Below are 21,512 nucleotides of genomic sequence, written 5' to 3' on the forward strand. Positions count from 1 at the left end.
GAGAAGGCACGGCCAGGTCCAAACTCAGTCTGAGCACTTCTCCTTATTTGGAGTGAGTGCGTTTTGTTTAAAAAAAGGATGGAGAGGTGAACAGGCAGGCTGGCCAGATTTAACCCCCTAATTGAGCATAAAGGTACTTACAACATTAGACCTCTATTGACTTCCATTGTATGGACACAAAACGACTAAGACAGTTCTCAAAATATCTTCTTTTGTGTTTCACAGAAGAGTCAGGTACAGGTTTTGAACCACATGAGAGTGAATAAATGATGACTGAATTTTTATTTTTGGGTGAACACCATCCAGAGATGTGTTCGGAAAGTGATTCAGAGATGTTTAGGACTCAAAGTGTTGACCCGTCTGACGGTTTTGGCACAGACGGCAAGAGAAGAAATGCAGAATGTAACACTATGTTTCGACTGGCTCTCCTAACGGCTGTTGGCCACAATCCCTTCCTTGACACCTTTTCTAACCTACAACAACTACAAACATCTATTCATAGCACTTCAAAAGTTAGTCTTTCGCGAATCCTTGTTTCATACGGTTGCTTGAAATTCTAACGTGACAAACCGAGGTGATAAAACTATGAGACATGTTTAGCATGCACCTCTGCTCGTCCGTCAAATGTATGACTCACACTCTCCACAACACCTGGATGAACGTTCTGACGTCAGTGTCCAAAAACACCTGCGCTCTAGACAAACAGCCGTCTGGTGCATGTCACGGTAACAGTTCGTGATGACATCACGCCGTGCCCTCTAGCCGTGCACAGATGTTTGCACCTGTGTGCCCAGTCGTACGCATACGTTCTCTTCTGCTATACCCCTTGGCACTGGTCGCAGGAAAATACGTAATGCACTTTGGCCGTGGTTCAAGATGACTCGCAACTGCTTAGTTTTACGGACCAGAGGAAGTATGAATGTGTGTCATGTTGTTTGGCAGCGTCCCATCGTGATGGAAGTTTAACGGACGAACGTAACACAAAGTGTGCTTTGTAAATATGGCCAGTGGAAAAGAGCATTGCTGTGGGAATCGCTTTGGTGTGGTTGGAAGGGTCTCAGATTTGACGAGTATAAGGTGAAACTACAAGAAAAAGAAAAGCAAACATTATGGTTACAGGAAGACACAAAGAAGACATTTTAAAGATTGTTAATAACCGAACAACCCCCATCGACTTCCATTGTATGAACACAAAACCACATTTCTCAAAATATCTTCTTTTGTGTTTCACAGACGAAAGAGTCACAAACAGGTTTTGCGCAGAGAAGCAGTAAAACTTTTGCTCTGGGATTCCTCAATGCTTCTCAAAATAGTAGCACAACATACCCTAAACATACACAAACATGTTGACTCGCCCTCACTGTGTGTCATCTTAACAGTGTGCATGCTTCCATTGAGTGCAGAATGGTCTGTTCCCTGTGGAAAGCGCAGGCCGCTCGCGACTGAACTGAAGATAAGATGAGCGAGAGAGAAACGCAGGCCCCGCCCACAGGAAACTGTAGCTCAACTCAGCATGACCTTTTATGGTAAAAAAATCCCCAAACCGCTGCTCCGGTGCCTTGGGAATAGCGGCTATAACATATAACTCGATTTAAAGAAACAAGCAGCGAAAAGACATTCAAAGAATAGGCCAAATACTAATCAAGTATACATCTTTCAAAAGTTGTGGTCAAAAATTGACAGCACAAGCAACAACGCTAATAACGCTAATATACGTTAATAATTTAGTGGTAGTTTTCAGTAAAATAATTATTTAACAAACGTATAATACAAAGTATTGAACTGTTTTATATTTTGACATTACAGTATGTATGCGACTTTGCATTAGCACAACACGTTAGCTTCCTCAGAGGCAGATTGATTTATTAGAAACACTGTTTTGAAAAGTAGTCTCAGCCAACAGTTATGCAAACATTGACAATTGATTAGATCCGTATCACTCACAAAAGCTACGACGCCCCCTTGTGGTGAACAGTCGGGCATTGCAGACAGGTGGTTTGACGTAACCATTCACTTCTACTTATTTAGCCTACGTGTTGACGACCATCATCTACAAAAACTAAATGAAAGCTGTAAGCAGATGTGGTCCGTATTAATATATTCAGATTCCTTTATTCAAATGTATTTCTGTAGCACTATATTTCTATTCACTTTTTATTTAAGCACTTTCTTCTTATAAATATAGTATTTTATTTAACATAACATAAATTTGAGGACAAACTATATAGAGACATAAGATAAAATAGTAGGCCTGTAGAAATAAGGACAAAAGAAAACAGAAAACGGGAAAATGAAACAAGAAAACAGGAAAATGATTAAAAATACATGGATTGCACGGTATATAACAGATGCAATAGGATGATTCCTAATAAATTCACATTTCACATGCATGGACAAAATTGTTCACATTAAAGGGATCGTTCAAAAATAAAAGTTATGTCATATTATACACTATAAAAAATGTAACGGTGATTTTACATTAAACAATTTACACTCAAAAAATGGAGTATATTTTAAAGTTGTGAATCAATGAAATATACTGTTTAAATCGCGTAAATGTAAGTAAAGAATTGAGTAAATCTGAGGAACTCAAATATTTCCATTAGAATTCACCGAAAATATTAAGTGTATATTAAAAATATAATTAGTTAATTAAATAATAATATATATTAATAATAAATAATACGTTTTTTTTAAACCGTGCCCCCTGAACACATGCTTTCAAACACTGAAAAATATGTTTACACCCATGCATTAGATGCACGCCTCCATACCCCAAAATAATATATGTACATTTTACAGAAATTAACTGCTGGATTTTTAATCAAAAATGTAAAAAGTCCCACTGAAAAATATTTTTATTAAGTTACTATACCTGTTTATTTTTGTGATATTTAATAAGCCACATGAATTGTAATGTTGTTCCAAATCTATATGATTTTGAACAAGAGATTTTAGGAAAAATGTTAGTGACCGACACTTTCATTGTATGATAAAAAACGTACACCTTGATCAAAACTGAGCCCTTAGGGGGGTATTTTTTTATCGCTGTCGGGTCTATTTTACAGTATAAAAGACCCCATGCCCTGGCTGTCATCTGTAATTCCAAGAACGACCAGCAGAGGAATCACTAACTCCATTATTTACCACAAACTACAAAAGGCCTATGCCCGTTGATGCCCGTTTTTCAACAAGTGTCTCAGATTTCACAAAGTATGCTTCAGTGGCTTGCAAAAAGTTTACAAGGGTAATTACGTACTCTGGTTTAAACAAACAATTGAATATATTAATAAAACAACTAATGACTAAACAACATGAAGGGAACTGTTAAACTGATCATGCCAGTACAAAACTCTTCCAAAACTAAAAGATAAATCATTTTTAAAACGTTTTTTTTAACCGTGCCCCCTGAACACATGCATTCATTACCCAACCGACACACGCCCCTATATTTTGATGCGGTCAGTGCACACACTGTGCAACATCAGGCTAATCCAGTATGGCCCTATCCAAGAGACCCTCTTCAGGGGAGCGATGTTGTGAAAATACACAAAGCTGTGAAAACATCCTTATTGTGTATCAGCAGGATTCGTTCTTGGAAAGAAACACCGCCGGGAGACGTATAGCTTCAGATTATGCGAATAATAGAGAAACCCGTGTTCCCACCCCCAACAGACAGAGAAAGGCAATTTTGAAACGGGCAGCGCACCAGTAAAAACAAATCAAGTGGACGTGAACTCGGCACGCTGTAATCTGATTGAGAAATTGAAGGGGGGGAGGTCGAGTCAAGGATTTGACTTGTGTAACTTTTTCAAAGCAGTAGTCCATAGGCCCTGTCGGGCAAACGCCTCCCTGGCATGCCGAGTGCATTTGAGTTCTGCTTCATGCATGGTCCGTAAAGATGTTTTCTTAAATTTCAGGTGCCATATATGTTTTCGTTAGATCCTGACAGATTTATTATAAATGTATAGCCATATGACAACTATTATGCACAGTGTGTGAAAGAGTTGAAAGATTATACCCCACTCTCTCCTGTGCCAAATATTAATGGTGCACAATGTATCAAAACATATTAAAAGCAGAACTGTGTGCCAATAACAGCTTACGCCAAAAAGAACATAACAGCAAACTCGCCTGAAATGACATACAAGCTTTGCATTTATGTTGCGATTTCTGAGAAAAAATGTATGGAGCGTTGAGTGTGTTTTACATGCACCATATGAACATGTGGCATGTTGAACATGAGGTCTCTCTTTGGAGGCAGGGCGGGCATGGGAAGAGTATCGCTGACAAAGAACATAACTCAAAGACCCCTGCCGACAGCCGTGTTATTCCACATGACGCAGTGCTACGCCTCATTCTGCTCTCCGTGACCTGATGTGAAGAAAACATGTGCCGTTATAATCTAGATTTGAGACCCGGTTTGTCTGAATCAGTACATGACAATAAACACCTCCGGTCAAAGGTTTGGACACACTTAACAGGATTTACAGCTTCTCATATTCTTCTTAAGTTCTTTACTTGACCAACTTGCTTAAGGATGCCATTTATCATTTATAATAATGAATAAATAATGTTATTTAAATAAATAGAGAATAATAATGGTTTATAATTTGAGCTGTCAGTTCAGATTTCAGAGGAAATTTCATTTGTTTTTCAAGACAATAAAAGAACATACATGAAGAACATGCAATTTTATGTTTCAAACAGAAATGGCAACTTTAAATGTTTTGAAGGCAAAAATACAGTAAAAAAATGCTTTCGTGCTTCATGGGTGTGCAGAACTGCAATATGGTCTAAACATGGCTGCTTTGATGTTTTGGTTTTCTTTGGTTTTTTTGTTATGTTGTTTATTTGTTTATTTGTTTATGTTATTTATTACGAAACGGTCAATGGAAGAGACAATATTAACTTTTTTACAGGGTACATTTAACATTATTTTACATTTATTTGTTATTTGTTAATTCATGATTTATATACAAGTTGTGAAAAAAATGAAGGGTCCAAATTTTTATTTAATCAGCATTTCTAGCTGTATTATGGACAGTCCAGTCCAGTCCAGTCTCAACCAAAATTTCAATCAAACCTCAGGAGTGACAAGGTCATCCAACAGCAATGTGAAAGACTGACAGCATGACAAGACACATGGAAACTGCGATAACAATCAAGGTTACCACATAAAATATATATTTTTAACATTTCCTACAAACATGCAATGTGCAAATATGACTGTTGTATTGCTTAAAAGTGAATACGAACTTGTTTTCTTTGCAGTATTTGAGGTCTGAAAAAACACAAAGCATCTTTTGTGTTATTTTGACCTGTTTCTCTAGTTCTCATTTTCTGCAAATAAATGCAAAAAGAAACAACATTAAATTTGAAACTTTTTAGAAATATTGTTAGTAGTTCACAGAAGGAAACAAAAATGATCATTTTACCTAAACACATCATTTTAAAATCAGAAAAACTTGAAATTACTTAAAACTTTGAAATTACTTCAGTTACATATGCTATTTTGTATTTTACATTTATTCATTTGGCAGACGCTTTTATCCAAAGCGACTTACATTGCATTTGATTATACATTTTGTTTCTGACTATGTGCAATATGTGCTGGGATGGAACCCATGACCTTGGCATTGCTAGCGCCATGCTCTAACCACTGAGCCACAGGAAACCTTTTATGTTTTTAGTTTTATGTAATACAATGATGCACAAAAATGTAAAAATAAAGTATGAAAAGATGTGTCCAAACTTTTGACTGGTAGCGTCTGTACAGTACACATGTAAAAGATTTAGCTGAATACAGAACTACATGAGCAGATGTATCACATGACGAAAGTTCAATTCACGCAAGCCCGTATTTTCAACGTATTTTCGCACCATCATTTCCTACTTCATACGCTATGAGTCTCCTACAGTCATATTGGCGATTTACATCACAAAAGGGTTAAAAGCCAACTTTAGGTGTGTGTTCTTTTCCCTCAATCTCTGCGCAACCCTGCTTTCAATATTCCTCAGAAAAGTGGTGTGCTAAGGAAATCACATGGGTGTTCCTCATCAGGGGCCTGCTGTCTAAGAAAGATTCAAAACTCCCACAGTCTCAAAGTCGTCCAGCTGTTGCAGGCCGTAGCACCATGCAGCTTGAGCGATCCCTTAACAAGCCCCAAAGAGCAATTGTGTGTCAAATATTCCGTGTCTGCTTTCTAATCCGTTGGATTTGCTTATGTTCAGCAGTTGCTGTTTCACAGGCTTTACTAAAAAGCAAATGAAACACTGGAGGCTTATCTCTCACGTGACTACCGGAAGGCTTATTTGCACGGTGAAAATCTCTAAAGCGCTTATTATGAATAAGTACATACGAGACTAGCACAACTGTCATGCTGTGCACATCAAATCTCACAAAATCCAATTTTACAATATATTACTTTTTCGGCCCTGTGAACAACAGATGATTCATATTCACCGTATGTCCCTATTTGACATAATGTGACATTCAACATGGCTGTTTGTCATCATTTCAACACTTCCGATGGGTGACGTTAACCTTGACTAAATTAAACATTGAATATAAATAAACGATGAATATAAAAAGAACCTTACAACACTGCTTTGGTTTTGAGAAGTGAGACTTTTGACGTACTTATGCAAAAGAAAAACTCACTTTGAAACTACAATGAAGTATTCTTTCATCATTTACTCATATGACTTTCTTTCTTCTGCAGAACACAAAGGAAGATATTTTGAAGAATGTTGGTAACCAAACAACACTGGACCCCCTTTGACTTCTATTGTATGGACACAAAACCACTGAGACATTTCTCAAAATATCTTCCTTTTGTGTTTCACAGTAGAAAGAACAATATACAGGCTTGAGCAATATAAGGTTGAATAAATAAAGACAGAATTAAAAAAAATTCCCCTTTAACAAAACAATTAACTGATCAGTTTTGGATAGCTAATACCCACTGGAATACAGTACATGTACCCCCGGTTGGTACATATTGCCACATAACATCTAATACTGACTAGTATCCTTTAGGGAGACTGTGGTGTACAGTATATGCTCGACATCACATCACACAGCCCAGGCTTCCCCAGAGATCACAACCGAGGCTTTGGAAGCAGACGTTGTTACAACATTCACAGCTGAAACCGATATTAGATCCATGTCTGCCGGGATCCAACTCCGCAATAGTACTGTTTCAACACGGAGCGCGGCGAACGTTATACTCACAGCTACCAAGAGACTTATGCACTCAACTTATTTATGTAATCAAAAACATTTGCTAATGTCAAGACGAGAATGATGGATAAATTGGGCCTTTTAAGACTAAAGACATCAAAGCCAAAGTGTAATGAGTCACAGATTTCTCCAGATGTGCTTTATTTGGTGGTCTTGCAAACTTTTTGAATCGCTGTTTGCACGCTTCTACGAACCGTGTGTGATGAACTGCATGTAAATAGTGTTGTTTATGATGAATATATCAGTCAGGGTTTGTATATGGAGCGGTTTGTGGTCAGAATTGCTTTTGCAATTTACAGTACGTGCAAAGTAAATAAATAAAAATCACAGTTTTAGATTCGATTTAAAAGATCTATTCTACAAGAAATATTCAACAAGTGATATGGATTCTGGTTGTCAAACATGGGTGAAATGTGGATTATATCCAAATAATTTTTGGGGCCATTGTACTGTACAGTACGTATTGTAAGACTATATAGAAAACATATGTGATATTATCCATGCAAAGTTAACAATGTAGTCTGTTACTTACTGTAGATTTAGTGATGTTTAAAAAATGCTATTTATTGAAGCTAAAAAACATATGACAAGGTTTCATTGCAGAGGGATCAGACTTAAATCCTTGTCTGTAGGAACTGGTAGTCATATTTCATATTAATACATTTATGAAAAAAATGGAAGTTCAAGCTAAATTTTTACATCGAGGTTGCAAGTTTGTATTCTATGTTTCTTACGTTCCCCAGATGGTTACAATTATAAAGATGTCTGTGAAACATTACGTTCTAATTAGGGCTGTCAAACGATTAATCGCGATTAATCGCACCCAGAATAAAAGTTTGTGTTTACATAATATATATCGGTGTACTGTGCATAATAATTTTGTAGTTATTAACACATACACATACATTCATATATTTAAGGAAAATCTAAAAATTAATGAACATTAGTAAATATAAATAAATACATGTAAATATTTCCTAAATATGTATTCATGTGTATGTGTTTGTATTTATAACTACAAAATTAATATGCACAGTACATAGACATCTATTATGTAAACACAAACTTTTATTCTGGATGCGATTAATCGCAATTAATCGTTTGACAGCCCTAGAATAAAACAAACAATGTACGATGTACAGTATACCATAAAACTGTAAAACATGAAGGAATTGTTCGCATTCACTGACAAAATTATTTTCATCATATTACACTGATTTAATGTTAAAATGCCAGTACAGCTTTCCTGCATTTCTGAGCTATTGTATCATTCATGTTCATTTCTCAAGATCGCTTTCGCTATGTTTTCAAACATGTGGTTTGCATAAAGCTCTACTTTTGCCTATAAGCAATTCCAAAAGTTTCTTTGTTTCTTTGTGAGTGAGTTTACTTGTGTCTGGAAAGTAGATTCGGGATTAGAAAGTATAAATGTTTACGCTTTGTGCGTTTAAGCATGTGTATATGAGAGACGGGCATGTGCACATGTTTCCTTTTATCATTGGTCCTGAATGCTCTGTCATGATCATCACATCTGGGTTGTTTTGGGCTGTTTCAGGTTTGATGTGGTGATGGGCATTTAAGATTTTAGACAAATATAATGTTAAGTACAAATAAATTGCAGTGTGTCATCTCAATAACATTTTAATATATGTTGGGACTCAAATATGCAGAAATGTAACAGGGTTGACAGTTAACAGTTGATCTATTAATGTGTTTAGAAAAATGTCCATATTAGCACATTTTTGAAAACACAAATGACATATTTTGGCCAAGTGGATGAGTTTCCTTTTATCATTGGTCTTGAATGCTCAGTCATAACGGTTGTTGATAATCGCATCTGGGTTGTTTTGAAATGAGGGCTGTTTCAGGGTTGATACGGTGATTATTCAATTTTTATAAGATTTTATACATTCTGTCAGACAGATATCACGTTCAAGTACAAATAAATTGCAGCGTGTCATCTCAGAATACCATTTTAACAGGGTTGACAGTTAAACAGTTGATTTATTGTTACTATTAACATGTTTAGAAAAATGTCCACATCAACACATAATACAAGTTGGCAGCTTTTTATTTTTATAGACACCCAAATCATCTGTGTAACGGAGTGTCCTACCTGTATACTCACTAACAGCCAGTGGTTTACGACATCATTTTTCTTCTCAAAGGGTTTTGAAGGCTGGGCTTGCTCTCTGCTCACCCCGTCTGGCCAATGAGAGGGAGGGTGGCTAAACACACCCATTGACCGTCTCCCTGAATAGAAGTCACATTGATATCTGTGGCCCTGTTTCATATGCTGCCAAGAGCAGGCACACATTTTGAACACATTGTTTTGTTGGTTCCTGTGTAGGTAAACAGCCTCACGGCCCAAAACTACACAGGTGTGTTTGGGTACTGTGGGCTTTGATTTGTGTTTAGTGTAGTTTAGTTTTAAAAGTTATATTACACTGATAAAAATCGTACAAATAAGAAAAATGAAAAACGTTAATGTTCCGAGTTTCTCTGGAGCTTTTTTATTTTTGTACTTTTATATATATATATATATATATATATATATATATACTGTATATATATATATACAAAACAAAACTATCAGGAAAACAATAAGGACATTCAATGACAATTATGTAAACAATAAGTCAATGAAGGGATTAAACACAATGATAGACATACATGTAAAGAGCAGAAATTTCAATGCACTTTATGGAGAAAATTACATGAGAAAAGAAAAAAAAAACTATACAGTGTCACAATAATGGATTTTCTCACATTTTTTATTTCTAGATAAATAAAAAGGCTTGATTCAGTGAGTCTACCTCAATCAAAAAGAGCGACAGAATAGGGCTTGAGCCCAAATATTTTTGTATATGTCTCTGGAGCTTTAATACTTTGCAGACTTGAGTGATGAGTCAGTGTGGGGTCCTGGCCTTTTATTGGCCAGCTCACGCCTTACCCCGCCTCTCTCGACCAATATGAGCCGAGACATTTGCATGAGGTCCTGCAGTATAAAGAAGCGTGTAGCGGTAACACATTTAAAGTTTGAGAGAAACTCGGGAGAACAGAAGCAGCTACCTCCACCTGGACTATTAACCTGCTGTTTTACTGTAAATATCAGGATCTCCAACGCCTTCACTTTTAATTCAATCCACCCGTCGGTTTTTATACTGTTTTATTATGTGGAAATTAAGCAATTTTGGTTTGATAACTTGGATATACTTTGCGTGCAGTTCGTCGGGTTATGCGACTACGATCGAGCCGACGAGCGAATCTACAACTTTTGGTAAATATGCACTTTATAAGCGTTATTGCTTTGCATTAAAAGAGAATGCGACGTTGTGAAAGTACTTTTTTGAAGCAAAATGAGTACAAAATTCAGGTTTCCGGTGCTTAAATGCAATATTTTGTATTATGATAATTATGAGAGTAACGTTACATGAATAACGGAAAGCGTTTTATTGGGGAGGTCTGACGAGAATGAACTTTGCGTGAGTCGTTGCTCGAGCATGCATGACTGAATAACTTAAAAATCTGTATTTATATCATAATTTTGTATTTAAATACGATGCTTGCTAGTGTTCAAAATCAATATTCTACACAGTTCTGTTTTTGTTGTCATTTATTTTATATGCATTTTCATATTCAGTTTATAAAAGTTAAGACTGAAACTTTAAAATCTGACATTTTTATTCAAATTAATATTTAATAATATATTTTTTTGTTTTATATTTGTATTATTATTTATATCGTGATATATAGTGTATATTTATTTATTCTTTTATTTTGTTTATATTATTATTTATGACGCTTATAAACGTCAGCACTTTTTATGGTATTTGATTGGTCTGCTTTGTTTTACTATCGATTAATGTCGTTGAGTGAATGTGTCAGAATATCTCATACAACTTTTTAGGCTATTTGACACCGACTACAACGAATTTTAACAATGTTTGCCAGCAGCTTTTAAGTAGGCTATAGTGGGATAACTATTTGTTTTATGGTATTTGATTTGCAAAAACATACGAATTTAACAGTACTATTGTAAGCACTATTTATAAAAACCCCGAAACTCAGTATTTATTTTGCTACATCTGTTATTTATTTATTTGACATAAAATGTACAGTCAACAAGCACTGACTCTGGGAAAAGGATCCAAATTGCCTTTGTAAATAATTCCTCACATTAAACTAAGAGAAAAGCATTAGCACATGAAAAGCTAAGCTTCTTTCAAGCTTTAATAATTCAAATTTTTTATAAAAGCAGCTTACAAGTAAATTGGTTAATTTCTGGCTGTAACTTATGTTAACCCGTTCTTGAACAGGTAACATCATGGACAACTCCACTGAATGGATGATGGACTTTAGTGACATCGAGTCCAAGTTTTCTTTCAGAACCAGCGAGGAACCCGAGGACGATTTGTGTTATATAGTTCCCGGTCAACCCCAAACCATCAAAGAATGTAACTTTAATACGGAGACCCAGACGTTCATAGTTATCCACGGGTGGACGGTGAGTGCTTTTCTAGAACACCAGGAACATGTGTATGTCTTGTTAAACAACGTTTGAAAGAACAAAGTTTAACTACAGACCTGTTTAGTTGAGCACATAATCGCAATATAAAGTTGTGTGACACCCATAAAAGAGCGTAAATGAATGTTAAAACTGGTACAAACCGCGACATCAATGATTTCTTTTCAGGTCACGGGCATGTTTGAGAGCTGGGTTCCCAAGATGGTGACTGCCCTGTATGAACGAGAGCCAACGGCCAATGTCATTGTGGTGGACTGGTTGACACGCGCGCAGCAGCATTACCCTACATCAGCCGCTTACACCAAGCTAGTGGGCAAAGACGTGGCCAAATTCGTCAACTGGTTGCAGGTATGTTAAACACACTAACTCTGAAAAAGTCTGCGTTGCGTCGGCGCAAATTTCCAGTGCCTTTTAAAACGCACATAACTACCATGAATCTGAGAAAGTACATCTAAAACGTTCTCTTGTGTGTCTCGTTTTTTTAAACAAGGCTGAGATTGAATATCCCTGGGATAAACTGCACCTGTTGGGCTACAGTCTTGGAGCTCACGTGGCAGGAATCGCTGGCCTTCTTACCAAACATAAAGTTAACAGAATTACAGGTAAGCACATCGTGTTTGCTAAGGCTCATTGGTTGGAGAGACAGTTGTGATAAAATCCAGTTGTCTTACCAGGTTTGGACCCTGCCGGCCCCAGCTTCGAGTATGCTGACGCCCAGAGCACTCTTTCCCCCGACGATGCTCTTTTCGTGGACGTTCTTCACACCAACACCCGTGGCTCTCCGGACCGCAGCATCGGGATTCAAAGGCCGGTGGGCCACATAGACGTATACCCCAACGGTGGTACCTTCCAACCTGGTTGTGACCTCCAAAACACGATGATGATGGTGGCCACCACTGGTTTAAGAAGTGAGTTATCCTCAAGACATTTCAAAACCACTGAATGTTAGAGCATTACCTTCAACGTTGTTTCTCGGTTCTCCCCAGACATGGATCAGATCGTGAAGTGCTCCCACGAGCGCTCAGTTCACCTGTTCATCGATTCGCTCGTGAATATGGAACAGCAAAGCATGGCTTACCACTGTAGCTCCAAAGATAGCTTCAACAAGGGCATGTGCCTCAGCTGTCGCAAGAACCGCTGCAACAAGGTGGGCTACGCCGTCAACAAAATCCGCACGCGCAGGAGCAGCAAGATGTACATGAAAACCAGAGATATGATGCCGTATAAAGGTGAGCAACTACATTACATTTCATTACGAAAAGCAGTGCAAATTGCTATCGCAAACAATATGAACAGTCATCATCAAGCCGTTCTTGTAGATAAAGTATATGCCTTCCAGGATGAGTTCCGGTCAAATGCATGATAATAGCTTCCTTCCTCTAAAATTACCCAAAGATTGTGCTTTAACAGAAATCTGATGTGTCAGATCTGCGTGTTTGCATCATCAAAAGCCTTTTCTAAATATAACCGTCTTCCCACAGTTTTCCATTACCAAGTGAAGGTCCACTTCTTCAGCAAGACCAAACTGAGCTACACCGACCAGCCGATGAAGATTTCATTGTACGGCACCCACAATGAGAAGGAAAACATTCCCTATGTTATGTAAGTTGCAAAAGCCCCTGGACTTAATAAAGTACAAAACAGTGCTAATGTGTTTACTATTACTTTAGGTACGAAAATGCCCTAATTTAAGTGCGAGTTTAATAATCGGATTGAGATTGGACAGAAATGACAATGGTATTGTTTGAATCTACAGGCCTGCTTTGAACACGAACACGACAGTGTCTTTCCTGTTGACCACAGACGAGGACATCGGAGATCTGCTCATGGTGAAACTTCTCTGGGAGAAAGACACGCTCATCAGCTGGCCCTGGTGGAACCCAGACACCTTCCACATCCGCAAGCTGAGGATCAAATCGGGAGAGAAGCAATCTAAGTAAGACATTTTTAAAAGTTAAGACTGAAATTTGAAAATCGGACATTTTTATTCAAATTGATATTTAATAATATATTTTTTGTTTTTATATGTTTATTATTATTTATATATTTATTATTTGTGTATATTTATTTATGTATTCTAAATGTGTTATTTATTTATTATTTTATTTTGTTTATATTTGCTTGGTTTATTATATTTTTTATTTTCTGTATTTTTAATAACATTTAATAAAAATTCTTAAAAATAAACCCGATGACTTGTTTCATACAGATTAATCTTCAGCGCCAAAGAAGGTGAATTTTCCTACCTCACCCGCGGAGGCGACGCCGCCTTTTTCGTGAAAGAAAAAGAAGCCCAGTCGAGCCGCAAAAGCCAGAGGTAAATTCATCCGATCTATTTACCTGGCCCCATAAAAGTGACCTCCATAAATGTTCTCGTTTTATTTGTTGTGGGGGCTTTTATTTGACTAAACCTTCTGCACTTTACACCCACAGATTGCACAAGCTGAAGATGCACGGAAGTTCGTTCAAACAAAACACGGAGTAGACGCACATCAAAACCACCTCTACTGGAACCTGCACAGAATTTGCCGAGAACTGGAACAATGGAGACGGACTTCTTCTGTATGCTCTGACCTTCGCCGTACCTAAATCCTGAAACACATCCCGCAAGAAGCCGCATCTCGAAAATGTTACTGCTGTGCAGTTTGAAACAAAAAAGTCACTTTGGAAACCGCTGAGTATTTCATTGCCTCTTGGGCCACAAGAGAAAAGAAACAGAACATTCTGTCTAGACGATCTGTAACATGAAAGGATAATCACATGCCTCTATGCAATACACACGTGCAAGTATACTGTGATGATGTGTTTGTTTGTCTGCTTTGGTTAAACAAAAGTGACGGAGGTATAAAGAAAAGTGGGGGGATTCTGTCATCATTTATTCCCCCTCATGTCATTCCAAACCTGTATGACTTATACAATATTTTGAGAAATGTCGCAGTGGTTTTGTGTTCATACAATGGAAGCCAATGGGAGCCAGTGTTGTTTGGTTACCAACATTCTTCAAAATATCTTCTTCGGCAGATGAAAGAAAGTCATACAGGTTTGGAATGACATGAGGGGGAATGAATTATTCAAGAATCTTCATTTTAGGGTCAACTATAAGTTTAAATAACTGAGTTTGCTTGTTGTCCACCAAAGAGACAATGCTAGCTGAAGTATTTTCTTTCCTGTTGGACGAAGATGTCACTTGAAACATGTTAAGGATTGTTCGGTTTAGCTCTCTGACAACAGTATTACGTCTGTTGCACTGTGAAGTAGTTTTCTTGCACCAAAGCTGTTTGCTAGCTATGCTAATCCTCTTTGCCTTGGTTTCAAAGCAACAATTCAGTCTGGCCTGTATGTTTTTTTTTGCTTGCAACTGAATACAATTAGCTGTCACCAAAAATGGGACCAACATCTTTCTCTACTGAATCAAGATGATTACTGTAAATATTTGTAATTGTCATTATACATACATACATATACAGTTCTTCAAATGTCTACCTTTCTTTTGTTTCTTGGGTTATTGTGTCTGGCACAGGTCACTTTAAAGGCTTGCCTCCCTTTGATTGGGTTTTGTTTGGATAAACCTGCGAACGACGTCAAACAATTTTGTCTCCTGATGCAATTACTGTTTTGTCTCTTTACCTCCAACTCAAGCGATGTTTTGTCTGCATTCAATATACAAACGTAAACGTTTTTACTCGTGGGCCAGCCAGGATGTAAAAAAGACACATTTGACCTGAAGAATATAATGTAGACGTTTTCTAAAAGGCCTGACAGGGATGACTGCCCTACATGATAGCCACAAGTATACACAAGCCACAGAACTGCAAATTGTTCTATTTATTGAATGTATATATTTGTATATTAAGCACATAATATATGTATTCCATGTTTCTGCTCCTGGCTTTTTCTGTTGAGTTATATCGCCTCTCTTTATTTTTATAAGCAAACAGCTGTTTTGTCGGATTGTAGGAAACGATGGTTATAATATTTGATGATTATAATGTCATTTTAATAAACGTTACTGTATGACAGGGGTTTAGATGTTTAATTAATTTGATCTATATATTTACAATTGCAATGTCTTAGCATTTAATCGACTATTCTTCGGTAGACAGAAGAAATACATTTGCGCCGAATTGCTTTAATTATGCTGCAAAGTCTCATTTTGGATGCACACGAACAAACTGCAAAGCTTCAAATGCTAAACCTTAAATAATTCTGAAATTGTGTCCATATATTCAACTGTAAACTACATCAACCAGCTATCAATATGTGAAATGTCACAAAAATATATTTTCAACTTAAAATAACGTGAAGACTTATAAAGTTGTTTTGTTTACTCTAGCGCCATTCAAAATATTATTATGACCTCATCCATTCAACACAAACATCTGGTCACTTGACTAACTCGCTGTGTATTGTTAACAGAAGAGAGACTCGCGTGTAATACTCTCGAATCAAAACAAAGCCAGCCTGTTTTTCCATATCCCCTCCCTTTTTCATGGAAGACAGGATTCTTGGAATGAAACTACGAAATTCCTGCTCTCTAGTTAGTCAGAAGCCCTCAGCAGAGAACCGTTTCTTCTTCCGCCGGCTGTTGAATCTTGGAAGCAGTCTCCATCTGGCAACATGAGTCATACAGAAACAAAGACATTAGAGTTGGGGATTAACAATTCTTTTGCAAGATTGCAGTCCAATGTTTCAGAGAAATCGTGCTTACACTTTTGCCAAAATATTTGCTATTTGTTATTAGGAAGGTTTCCATGTGCACAGTCCTGCTAAAGAGTTCTCATATTTTGACCGATGTACCAGAAACAAATGTTCTCACAGAATACTGTGAATTGTGGTATCCAACTCTCTGCTGTCAATGAACTATAACTTATGCTATTACAATTGGAATATTGGAATATTATAATTGGAAATGGCAGAGCACAAGACAGACGCCATCTGTGAGTTTTGGCGGGATCAGAATGTTATAATGTGACAATGACATTACACACGCAATTGGAAAGGAACAAAGATCAAGTCTATTAAAAACATTATTCAGTTTCATTAAAGCATATTAGCAACTTGTTTTCAACCATAAAATAATATCCATGAGAAATAAAGAGAAAAATCCTGATGTTGTATATTAATATTCTACACTTGCTTAATTTGAGTTTAGGTTAATATTACCCATAAAATGGCATTTTGAAGTTTTCTCAAATCTAAATGAACCATGATGACTCAGATCTGTACAGATGTTGTGCTATATGTTCCTGAGAAACAGCCCATTACAGTAAACAGCACATGCTCAAAAAAGCACAGGAATGCAAAATAAGTAGCCTATATAAAAAAAAGAATATAGAAATATATACAAAATTACTGATAACCCTCAATACCAACTTTTTCTCACCCTGTTTCAGACCGGCTGTATTTGACACATCAAGATCCCTGCACGTCTGACGTCAGTGACGCAAATGCCAAATCCTAATACAATGAAAGCCACAAAAGCAGTGTTTTTGCGGGAATTATGTGGGGGGGGAAGAAAATCATGACTGAATTTTCATATCTGCATGTTTAAAAGTTCTCACCTATGTTTGTTTGTTCATAAGAATGACCTTGTGAGACATCATAACGTCCAAACGTCATTGAATTAACTTACAACTACTGCGTCGCCGCAGCTCTCACGCAAAGCTTGTGACCATATTTCCCCGCCTGTGGGCTGAGACCAAACGCTCTCAGAAGTGCTATTTAGGAACTTAACAGAAGTCTGAAGCTCAGATTTCATTAGACCGGTGTTCAAGCGACACCGGGAGTTTCCAAAAACACTTGATTTTAGTCGTTTGTTATATTAACGTGCGCGCGCAAGATGAACTGGTGACGATCACCAACGTGCCCAAACCTGCGCATTAAAGACATGACAATTTCCTCAACCCGAAGCGTTTTCTGGCTCATATTAAGCTTTGCTGTTGTGCTCGCTGCTTCAGAGGAGGAAGAAAAGTCGTCCAGTGCAATATTTGGTGAGTAAACACACACTGTAGTTGATGCGTAGAGCAACGCGCAGCGGACGCAGCATTTTTTTACTATACCGCGCGCGCTTCTTGTATTTGAAACGTCTGTTTTTAATGTAAGTCATAAATAACGCGCTCATTATGGGAAATGTAAACATCATGCTTGTGTACGAGATTTTTTACATCTGCCAAAATGCATTTCGTGAACGCACGCTTCAAGTACGCATGTGACGTCATCTTGTAGTAAACGCAATCTTGTGTCGTATGTTGTGGATTATAGGTGTCTATGACTACAGTTTAATACACAGTAGTACAGTATGGTAAAAACAAACTTTACATTTGTAATACTCACTTCATCTTAATAAAATATTTTTGTGAATTATTTTATGACGCACATTAAATCCGATGCATAAAAACATCATTTTTATTACATAGTAATACACTTTTACGATTTTTATTTGATTAAATTATAAAAAGAGTTCAGTGACTATTATCTATTTATCTTTTATTATTTTTTTATTTGATTAATTTAGTTTAATTATAAAAAGAGTTCAGTGACTATTATCTATTTATCTTTTATTATTTTTTATTTGATTAATTTAGTTTAATTATAAAAAGAGTTCAGTGACTATTATCTATTTATCTTTTAAGATTTTTTTATTTGATTAATTTAGTTTAATTATAAAAACAGTTCAGTGACTATTATCTATTTATCTTTTATGATTTTTTAATGATCATTCCTTTAAATAGATAATTTCCTGGAGGACCTCCAAAACACAGCCGATGTCAACTGTGCAAATGTGAAGTTCTCCCTACGAAATCCATTCCAACCAGACAATGACGTTTGTTACATCGTACGTGGAAAACCCGAAACTCTCAGTAGCTGCGAATTTAACAACACTTCAAAAACCTTTTTGGTCATTCATGGCTGGACGGTAAATGAGAACTTTTCACTTTTATTTTTTCAAATGATTCCACATCTTAATGATAACTGAGGTCTTTCTCCTTAGGTAATTGGATTGTTCGAGAGCTGGGTTGAGAAACTGGTCGCCGCGCTCTATGAGAGGGAGAAGGACGCCAACGTCATTGTCGTGGACTGGTTGGAAACCGCGCAGGACCATTATGTGGTGGCAGCACAAAACACGAAGATAGTGGGAAAGGAGATCGGACTCTTTATAGACTGGTTAGAGGTTTGTGTTTCAAAACGAATTAAACATAAGGTGAACCTTTAGCTCAAATGGTGGAGCATGGGATTTGCAAGGTCATGGGTTCGACCCTATTTGCATAAATGTAAATATCAAACAGTGACTCGTTGAATTGAATTCACATTTAAACGTGTTTGCATATGTACTGTACTTTGTTTCAATTTAATAGGAGATAACAAACATTCCTTTGGAGAAGTTGCATCTTATTGGCTACAGTCTTGGTGCCCACGTTGCAGGCTTTGCGGGAAGTCACGCCACTAACAAAGTTGGAAGAATCACAGGCAGGTTTGATGGTTTTACAGCGTGTATACGTGTAACACAAAATAAGTTATTTTGAGAAATGTCTCAGGGGTGTCAATGGAATCAATACAATGGAAGTCATTGGGGGTCCAATGTTGTTTGGTCACCAACGTTCTTCAAAATATCTTCTTTTGTGTTCTGCAGTAGAAAGAAAGTCATACAGGTTGGAAATGGCATAAGGATGTGTAAATGATGGAAAACATCCTTTTAAATGTCCTATATTTGTGTTTTGACAGGTTTAGACCCAGCAGGGCCGGACTTCGAAGGCGTTCATGCCCATAGACGGCTATCCCCAGATGATGCCCATTTTGTGGACGTCCTCCACACTTTCACCCGCCATTCCCTTGGTCTCAGTATTGGTATCCAGCAGCCCGTTGGTCATGTGGATATATACCCCAATGGAGGAAGTTTCCAGCCTGGATGTAACTTGAGAGGAGCCCTTGAGAAAATCGCCAATTTTGGAATACTAGGTAAGGACCCTGATCTGGCATATGCGATTTCAGACAAAATATAATGTTTCTATATTTAGCGAAACGTTCCATTTGTTGACTAAAATGTAAAATTGCAGCCATAAATGAGGCTATCAAATGCGAGCATGAGCGCTCCGTCCACCTGTTTATCGACTCCTTGCTGAACGAGGAAGAAGCCAGCAAAGCTTACCGCTGCGGGAGCAATGAGATGTTCGACCGAGGCATGTGCCTTCAGTGTCGCAAGAACCGATGTAGCACCGTGGGCTACGACGTCAGCAAAGTTCGCAAGGCACGAAGCGCCAAGATGTTCACCATGACGCGAGCGTCCATGCCTTTCAGAGGTTAGCTTTGAGTTTCAAACCTCCTTCTACTGCCTTGACGTACTTCATTGTAACATAGCAACATTTGCCTTTTTGAGTTTTTCACTATCAGCTGAAGATCCATTTTCTTGGAAAGATGAACCAGTCGGAGATGGAGCCAGCAGTGACGATTTCACTTTATGGAACCAACGGTGACGCAGAGGACCTTCAACTGAATGTGTGAGTAATCTCATATAGAGTTCATAGCCGATCTAACGTCATGTTTCTAACTATTCTCAATGTCTAAATAGCCAAGAGAAGATTACCACCAATAGGACGCATTCCTTCCTTGTGGTGACTGACAAGGACGTTGGTGATGTTCTAAAGCTGAAGTTCAAATGGGACGATTCCGGTTCCTCCTTATTCAATAAGCTGTCCACGTGGTGGTTTGGAGGTTCTGGCGTACAGGTCCAAAAGATCTGGGTCCGAGCTGGAGAAACACAAAAGAAGTACGTTCCTGCTATTTTAAACACATAAAGCGGCCCCAAAATGTGTTGTTAATGCATTAGATTCGCAATCACATTCATTTACATCATAATAATTCACGTAATTTACGCTAACATCACGTAAACCTGTTCATCTTTGTTTTCTAGGGGTGTGTTTTGTTTAAAAGATCCCCTGAAAGCACGTTCAGCTCAGGATGTAATATTTGTGAAATGCAAGAAGTCGTGGCGATCTTCATCTAAAAGGTGACGTACACCTTTGATTTCTTATCTTTACACATAATGAAGAATATCTTTAATAACTGTATTTTCTTTGTCCCAACGCAGGCCCAGATTGAAGAGCCCATGAAATTATTCTTAAAGAGATATAATATTAAATCTTAAAAGCACTTAAATAATATTTATACAGCTGTTATTTATGAAGAATGCACTGACTGTATTGAACACATAATGTTTGGGTAGGAATGTAATTCATACATTTGAGTCTTGGTACAAGCACTACTACCATTGTTACACAATGGCCATGACACAAAACAATGCTTTATTAAAATGTTGATGTGACATCAAAGAATAATGGACCCTATAAAGGGTTACTGAAAGGAAATTGGCATTGGCTTAAAAGCCTTAAAATGTAAGTGATTTAATAAGAATATAGGTCAAGAGGTGGTTTGGTACTGTGTGATCTTATGTGATACAGTTTTTTTGGGGGTGTAACAAGGCTATATGTTTAGTTCGTATTTAACAGTTCATGAAAACATCCATTATGTCAATTTTACATAGTTTCCCCGTCCAAAAAGAATCAAACGGCTCGGACACTTTTATCGGTTATTTTACGAGCTGAAATGTTAAAGAGACCGCTTTTAAATCAAAATTTGTGGGTGTATTAACCTTGTCCAAATCGTCTCTGGACAAGAATTTTTCAGTCGGGCTACATGAATAAAATCATCAATCACGTCTATGTGCATGTTTTAGTGTGCCGT

General features: G+C 37.3%; 2 protein-coding genes across 2 annotated transcripts; both read left to right on the forward strand.

Annotated features, from left to right (window-relative positions):
- The first annotated feature begins 10,273 nt into the window (after positions 1–10,273).
- Positions 10,274–15,796, forward strand: lpla (lipoprotein lipase a). The gene is made up of 10 exons (XM_057325055.1): positions 10,274–10,526; positions 11,566–11,753; positions 11,943–12,122; positions 12,265–12,376; positions 12,449–12,682; positions 12,761–13,003; positions 13,256–13,376; positions 13,531–13,710; positions 13,984–14,091; positions 14,208–15,796. Exons 1-10 carry the CDS (start codon positions 10,421–10,423, stop codon positions 14,257–14,259), a joined length of 1,524 nt encoding a protein of 507 aa, XP_057181038.1. The 5' UTR covers positions 10,274–10,420; the 3' UTR covers positions 14,260–15,796.
- A 1,672-nt stretch (positions 15,797–17,468) lies between these two features.
- LOC130548348 (lipoprotein lipase) lies at positions 17,469–21,486 on the forward strand. The gene is made up of 10 exons (XM_057325056.1): positions 17,469–17,764; positions 18,506–18,690; positions 18,766–18,945; positions 19,130–19,241; positions 19,497–19,730; positions 19,829–20,071; positions 20,149–20,269; positions 20,341–20,538; positions 20,683–20,778; positions 20,860–21,486. The coding sequence occupies exons 1-10, from the start codon at positions 17,662–17,664 to the stop codon at positions 20,879–20,881; spliced, it is 1,494 nt and encodes a 497-aa protein (XP_057181039.1). The 5' UTR covers positions 17,469–17,661; the 3' UTR covers positions 20,882–21,486.
- Positions 21,487–21,512: the final 26 nt, after the last annotated feature.

Source organism: Triplophysa rosa, linkage group LG25 (assembly GCF_024868665.1).
Source record: "Triplophysa rosa linkage group LG25, Trosa_1v2, whole genome shotgun sequence".
Taxonomy (NCBI): domain Eukaryota; kingdom Metazoa; phylum Chordata; class Actinopteri; order Cypriniformes; family Nemacheilidae; genus Triplophysa; species Triplophysa rosa.

What these genes read in the sequence shown, in the direction of transcription:
- lpla (XM_057325055.1), top strand. Translation starts at nt 10,421, where the DNA reads ATGTGGAAATTAAGCAATTTTGGTTTGATAACTTGGATATACTTTGCG. An exon ending in AATTCGTCAACTGGTTGCAG is followed by an intron (nt 12,123 to 12,264) that starts GTATGTTAAACA and finishes TTTTTAAACAAG; the next exon opens with GCTGAGATTGAATATCCCTG. An exon ending in TAAAGTTAACAGAATTACAG is followed by an intron (nt 12,377 to 12,448) that starts GTAAGCACATCG and finishes TTGTCTTACCAG; the next exon opens with GTTTGGACCCTGCCGGCCCC.
- LOC130548348 (XM_057325056.1), top strand. Translation starts at nt 17,662, where the DNA reads ATGACAATTTCCTCAACCCGAAGCGTTTTCTGGCTCATATTAAGCTTT. An exon ending in TCTTTATAGACTGGTTAGAG is followed by an intron (nt 18,946 to 19,129) that starts GTTTGTGTTTCA and finishes TCAATTTAATAG; the next exon opens with GAGATAACAAACATTCCTTT. An exon ending in CGCCAATTTTGGAATACTAG is followed by an intron (nt 19,731 to 19,828) that starts GTAAGGACCCTG and finishes GTAAAATTGCAG; the next exon opens with CCATAAATGAGGCTATCAAA.